Source organism: Penaeus vannamei, chromosome 4 (assembly GCF_042767895.1).
Source record: "Penaeus vannamei isolate JL-2024 chromosome 4, ASM4276789v1, whole genome shotgun sequence".
Taxonomy (NCBI): Eukaryota; Metazoa; Arthropoda; class Malacostraca; order Decapoda; family Penaeidae; genus Penaeus; species Penaeus vannamei.
In genome coordinates this window covers 1227274-1234773 of record NC_091552.1, presented here as the reverse complement: position 1 = coordinate 1234773, position 7500 = coordinate 1227274, and the positions used below count along the sequence as shown (strand labels likewise).

Below are 7500 nucleotides of genomic sequence, written 5' to 3'. Positions count from 1 at the left end.
TATATATATATATATATATATATATATATATATATATATATATATATATATATATATATATATATATATATATACATATATACATATATATATATATATATATATATATATATATATATATATATATATATATATATATATATATATATTTGTGCGTTTACGTATAAACAGATAAAGCTCCCTCTCACATATATCCAAACAATCTTCACTCATACACTCAGCGAAGGCGGCAAATACGCCAAGGCCATTTCAAACCCTTTCCCTTGGTCAAATCATCCTTTTCTTTCCTTTTTTTCCTTCCCTTGTCCTTCTTTAGACACAGGATTCTGGGCCGGTGGATTCGCCGAGGATTTCGGAGACATACAGAATCTTTCCCTGATCCTTTTTAGTCTCTTGGAATCCCTTATGCCTTAAGCTGAATCTGTGCTCGCGGGCTTACGGTCGGCTCGAATCCTCTTTGCATTCAAAGGACTGATCGTGTGTAGTATCTTGATAAAAAAAGAATTGCATGTAATTTCTTCGATGAAATTATTCTTTTTCTATATCATTCTATGTTTTTTTTTATATTAAGATCACTTTCAAATATTAGATATTTATTCAAATTACGTCCTGGTCGCTTTCAAATATTGTAACTATTACAATTACGTCCAAGATCACTTTCAAATATTGAATATTATATCAAAATGACGTCCTGATCACTTTCAAATATTGTAACTATTAAAATTACGTCCTGTATTTTTTATATTCCTAGAAGCAGCAAGCTATTTTAATCCTTATGTAAGCTCACGGAGTCTTGCAAAACCCATGTTCATACAGAGCGCTTAGGACGGTGACTTATTTCATACATTAAAATACTTGATAGAGATACATATTTCTCCTTTCCCTCTCTCTTACGATATTCGCTTCTTCTCTTATTCCGTTATGTACGGATGGTGGACTTTGGTGTGAGTTTAGGGTACGTAAGTAATAGATGATATTAGAAAGTACTTTGTTAATTTTGTTATTGCTATTGTTGATGTTATTATGAGTAGCATGATTGTTGTTTTTGTTATTGTTATTGTTACTGCTTTTATCATTATTATCGGTATAGATATCACGATCATTATTATCATTGTTATTATTGCTATCATTATGATTATGATTATCTTCATCAACATTATTATTATTGATATTATCATCATCATTATTAATATTATCATTATCATCATTATATCTTATCATCATTATTATCATCTATCATTATCATTGTTGTTGTTATAAATGTAATTGTTATCATCATTGTTACCATCATTATTTTTATTATCATGATTACTATTATGATCTTTATTATTATTATTATTATTATTATCATTCTTATTATTATTATTATCATCGTTTTTATTATTATTATTATCATTATCATTATCATTATTATTATCATCATTATTATTATTATTGTTATTGCTTTTCTGAAAGACCCTTCCCCGCTACCCACTCACCCTATCATCCCCGCCCACGTCCTCGCCTCAAGGTTCAGCTGGGCGGGACGAGGGAAAAGGGCGTGAAGGTGTGGGAGCAATACCGCGTGGCCCCGCACATGCCCCTGATGGTCCACCTCGTAGCCATCTGGACACGCGCGAGGACCCCGCCTGGCCGCGTGAAGGGGGAGCTGGTCCATGACAGCGTGCGAGAGGTGGCTGGCAGAGGGTTCTTCGTCGGCGTGGCAGGGGAAGTGGCCACGCGACGGAGGGACCTCTATGGCCTCCGCCTCAAGTGCATGGCAGAGTCGGTGAGAATGGGGGTCTTCTTGGGGGGTAGGGGGGAGGGGGGAGGTGTTACTTGTTTATGTTGAAGTGGGTCACCTTCTCAGTCGTAAATATAAATGTATAAGCATGCGGATTTATAAACATAATGTCTTTGTTTTACGGCTGTTAGTGGATGTGAATAAACATACGGAGTGAATATGTTTGTTTACGGCTGCTAGTGGATGTGAAGTAAGATACGGGGGAATGTGTTTCTTCACGGCTGTTGTTGGATGTGAATAAACATACGGACACACGGATTTATAAACAATGTGCTTGTTTACGGCTGTTAGTGGATGTGAATTAAGATACGGGGGAATGTGTTTCTTCACGGCTGTTGGTGGATGTGAATAAACATACGGACACACGGATTTATAAACATAATGTGTTTGTTTACGGCTGTTAATGGATGTGAATAAACGTAGGGAGTGAATGTGTTTGTTTACGGCTGTTAATGGATGTGAATAAACGTAGAGAGTGAATGTGTTTGTTTACGGCTGTTAGTGGATGTGAATAAACGTAGAGAGTGAATGTGTTTGTTTACGGCTGTTAGTGGATGTGAATAAACGTATGGAGCGAATGTGTTTGTTTACGGCTGTTAGTGGATGTGAAAAATAAATGAACGATGGAATTTACCTGCTATGCTAACCGACGTGCCCCCCTCCCCCCTGGCAGTGGATCCCCATGTCCATCGTGGATGAAGACGAAGCCGGCAGAATGCACTTCAGTGGGATCTTCTCGGAGGTCGTCAAGGCGCTGCAGGGGTTGCTCAACTTCACGTAGGAGACCAAACCATACGTTTAAGCTGTGTAACAATAGCCTTCTCCCTTCCTTTATGAAAACCTTAGCTTATTATATTGTACCATAGTGTCCTAAATACAACGCAAAAATAGATAAATAAATAAATAAATAAAAAACATGGACTTCTTGTGCGGTGTTCACATTGCAGTCACGGAAGTTTTGATACATTTTTGCATCATTCAGATATTCAGTTCGATTAATTGAGAAATGAAACAAGATCCTTTGCCCTCTCTCCCCCACCCCCACCCCCATGCCCCTAGATGTTCCTGGTCTCGCCCCAAGGACAGGCTGTGGGGAGCGCGGAGTCCCAACGGCGAGTGGACAGGGATGGTGAGAGAGGTCATGGCGGGTCGAGCTGACCTCATCGGGGGCCTCATCATCCTGTCCAGCCGGGCCGAGGTCATTGACTATAGCATAGCCATACAGCAGACATGGTTAGTTCATTAATTGATTTTTTAAGTGTTGGTGAGGAGAGTGGATGGGAATAATCATCCAAAACGTATTCTCAAACACCCTATGTTGCTGAAGTAGAATAAAGAGCAGAATTTACACTTCATTTAAACTTCAATTCATGGCTGGCTAAAATGTTTCCACGAGTGCAAAAAAAGAAAAATATTTTAGCTCCAAAGAATCATTTCCATATTTAAGAGCCGGTGTGTGTAGCATAGCCCTGAAATATTTAAAAAAATACTGAATTTTGATAATAAGAGAAAATACAGACTCGCCAGTTGCTCATAAGGGAACAAACACCTGAAATAAACCTTGATAGACCACCTGACGGGCAATAACATGTGCAACTCCGGTAAGTCAGTCAGTGAAAAAACAAGAACATAATCTTTATTTTCACAAACTTCAATTTTGGCAGTAATGATACAGTAGTTATATTTGAAGTCTCAATTTTCTTCAGCATCTTAACTACCCATTCTGAACACAATTACCACCATTACAATAAATGTTTCGTAGGGTCTCAGCGTGTCTATTGCAGACAAAATGAAAGATAGACTAAAAAAAAATTCACAGAGGCAAATACAATGCTTATATATTAAAAAAATATATATATGTAAAAGCGTTGTTCTCCTTTATATCATATACTAAACGACTTTATTAAATAAATGGCAATCTACATATGATTGATGAATTTCAAAAAATACATAACGTAAAATGAGCAACAATTTTACAATTTCCATATTTTCAACAAATCTCCGTTGAGCATTTAGTTAACTACAGATAAAATAGTGATCCTTGTCTGTTTTTGTTTCTGTAATAAAGTTATTCTTCTCTTCATTTTTATAGTATTTCAAGTCTATTCCTCCGTTTGTTATTTGGTCATAAATTGGACATTTCAAACCTGGAATAGTCGATATATCGTTTTTATATTGCTCTCCGTGTTATTCATGTTTGCTGAAAATTTCTCCGTTGCAAAATGTTGTCAAGTGGAATAATACGCACACTAAGCAAAAACACACCCACGCAGACGCACATGAGTGTATACATATATCCATCTGTATATCTATACATATATCCATCTATTTATCATTCTCTCTACATACATGCATATATATATATATATATATATATATATATATATATATATATATATATATATGTGTGTGTGTGTGTGTGTGTGTGTGTGTGTGTGTGTGTGTGTGTATGTATGTATGTATATATAAATATATATATATATATATATATATATGCATGTGTGTATGCGTATATTTATATGCATAGTTACACACACACACACATACACACACACACACACATACACACACACACGCGCGCGCGCGCGCGCGCGCACAATATATATATATATACATATATATATATATATATATATATATATATATATATATATATATATACATTGGTATTGCTATCGGCTCAAATATGAATATTCCCAGCTGTTCCGACACACATCCGGAAGGTGAAGCAAGACCCTTACCGCCTCTCCCTTCCCAGGAACATGATCGTCGTGCGGAAACCCTCCTCCAAAGACATGACCTGGACTTCTTACACCAAGGAGTTCACACCGTGGGCGTGGGCGGGCGTGGGCGTTTTGACAGCCCTCGCGCCCCTAGCATTCTTCTACTTGGCGAGAAGCAGCCCGAAGGAGGTCCAGCAGGTCGCTCTCGGGGACTCCTTCCTGCTCATGATGGGGATGATGACTCAGCAAGGTTGGTGGGGGGGGGGGGGGTAAGAGAGAGAGAGAGAGAGAGAGAAAGAGGGAGAGGGAGAGACAGAGAGAGAAAGACGGTCATACAGTGAAGGTGGATAGAGGAGAAAAAAAGGCAGGAGAGTTACACACACACACGCAAATATATATATATATATATATATATATATATATATATATATATATATATATATATATATTATATATTATATATATATATTTATATATATACATAGAGAGAGAGAGAGAAACGGTCAGACAGTGAAGAAGGTGAATAGAGGAGGAGGAGAAAGGGCAGGAGAATTAGAGAGAGATATGTAGATAGAGAGAGAGGGATGGAAAGGGAGAGAGAGAGAGAGAGAGAGATTGAAAGGGAAAGAGAGAGAAACGGACAGACAGTGTAAACGGTGAATAGAAGAGGGTTAGATAGATAGAGATAGATCGATAGATAGAGAGGGGGGATGGAAAAGGAGAGAGAGAGAAACGGACAGACAGTGAAGAAGGTAGCAAGATGGTCAAAAATAGACAAGAGCGAGACGCAGACCAAGAAAGGGAGAGATAGAGAGAGAAGAGAACAAAACACGGAGACAAAGCGCTGCTCGGCACTTCTCCTCGTTTGTCACCAACAGGTTCGGAAATGAGGGTGTCAAGTACGAGCTGCAGGATTATCTTCTTCGCGATGTTCGTCTCGGCACAGCTGATAGTGATGCATTATTCCAGCTTCCTCATCTCCATGCTCTCGGTCTCTAACAACATCCTGCCCTTTAAGAATCTGGAGGAGCTGCATAGGACAGGAGACTACCAGTTGGGTATTTGGAAAGGCTCCTTCACTGAGGACACCTTCAGAGTAGGTTCCTTTGGTTTTGACATAGAGAGAATGGTTATATGCTGTTGTAAACTATACATAACTTATATGGTAGATTCCCATACTACCAGTTAGCAAGGGAATGTTTAAAAATCCTTTAATTCAAGAGAACGAATTCCTTTATCAAAAGAATACTTTCTAACAACAAAAGAATCAGAAACTACACAATAACAGAACTACGGACGCAATAAAACAAAGATCTCTGATTTGCTCTCCACACCCGATCCTCCTGGCCCTTCCCCCAGCACTCGGACATCCCCCTGTACAAGGCGGTGTGGCGAGACATGGTGGAAGGGCGCCCGGGAAGCCTCACCTACAACCCCGACGGCGTGGCTCGTGTCCTCGAGGGCAAGTACGCCTACATCATGACCCAGCAGGAGTTCCAGTACAGGTTGTAATCGCCATTGCGTTTGTGTGTCTTCATCAACTTCGTACTTCTTTATTCGATAAATTTGGTAATGCATATACATATATATATAGTATTTATACATATATACATATACATTTGTGTATATATGTGTGTGTACGTAAGTATATCTATATCTATACGTCTTTATTTGCAATCTGAAAGCCATGTTTACAGCTCGGATTATTCGTTCACAGCTACAGCGACGACCCTCGCTTGGTGACACTGCCGGACAAAGCGGGGATTTTCTACATGGCGCTTGGCTTGAGGAAGAACTCGCCGCTCAAACCCATAATTGATGAACAGTATGTGATAAATGATAAAATTATGAAAAAAGGACGAATGATATTTGTTTCCAAGAAATGAGATACTAAAAACTGAAATAAAAAACATGGTTAAGTAAGAAGTTTTCATCATTATGGTACTAATAAAAAAAAATCCTCTTCGTCTAGAATTACCAGGCTGCGCTCCTCGGGGATCCTCAACCTTTTCGAGATCAAGAACTCGAAGCAGGCGCTGGCGTTCAGCAGGACAAACGCGCCCTCGCTCTCCTTGCAGAACGTGGGCGCCGCCTTCATCATCCTGGCAAGTGGGACGGTCATGGCGCTGTGTTTTCTCTTGGCGGAGACGATCTACACCAAGTACGCGCGCCCTCCGCCTCGTCCTCGGCCGAAGGAGGAGTGGAGCATCGCCTCGAAGTCAGCCTGGAGCACGAGTCGCCCCCACGGCTTTGTGTCGCAGAGGACCAAGTCCCCCGTGGCAGGGAAGGGCGTAGCGAGGGCTCACAGGATAAGGACAACAGCAAGGTCGACCTCATCCCCTGTAGCCTTTCCGAAGGCTACGGAGCAGCAGAGACTCGCTCACAGACAGATGAAGAAATGAAATCTCGACAAGGATTGAAGATGCACTTAGGACTTCTAATTAATTTATTTATCTTTTTAGCATCTGCAGCGTTTCTTTACATCGGTGGAACTTTTTGAGCTTGTTGTATAAGCGTTTGTGAAAATAGCATTATGTTTTGTAAAGGACACAATATAAACTTTTGAGCAAAACACAACGTAGACTATTAATCACAAAAAAAAAAAAAAAAGTTATCAAAACGTGGAGGGGCATTTAAAATATAATTGTTTATCTTAAGTTCTCTCTCTCTCTCTCTCCCATACGCCCTCTCCCTCTCTGTCTCCTTCTCCGTCTCTCTTTTCATTATAATTATTATTTCTTTAAACTTTTGATTTGAACTTTGAGGCAAAAAGGCAATATACGGATATTTTGAAGATTCGTTCGAAGAAAAAAAACGACGATGAAAAAGCCATGTCTACAAAGGCGCAAATAAAATGGTTTGTGTACATGGATTAATGCAGACATGTAAATATGCATTTAGATGCCGTTTTTTTTCTTCATATTTCTCGATCTTATAGTTATTATTTTAATTGCCGCTTTCTTTTATCATTATTTTCATTGCGATGATAATGAT

General features: G+C 39.1%; 1 protein-coding gene across 1 annotated transcript in view; it reads left to right on the top strand.

Annotated features, from left to right (window-relative positions):
• LOC113819375 (probable glutamate receptor) overlaps window positions 1-7083 on the top strand; it is a 12810-nt gene extending 5727 nt beyond the window's left edge. The window contains exons 4-11 of the mRNA XM_070121250.1: window positions 1511-1768; window positions 2457-2560; window positions 2843-3016; window positions 4542-4756; window positions 5385-5602; window positions 5866-6011; window positions 6224-6331; window positions 6479-7083. Of these exons, the coding sequence (XP_069977351.1) occupies window positions 1511-1768; window positions 2457-2560; window positions 2843-3016; window positions 4542-4756; window positions 5385-5602; window positions 5866-6011; window positions 6224-6331; window positions 6479-6908 (1653 nt within the window). The 3' untranslated portion in view covers window positions 6909-7083. The remainder of the gene's footprint in view (window positions 1-1510; window positions 1769-2456; window positions 2561-2842; window positions 3017-4541; window positions 4757-5384; window positions 5603-5865; window positions 6012-6223; window positions 6332-6478) is intronic.
• Window positions 7084-7500: the final 417 nt, after the last annotated feature.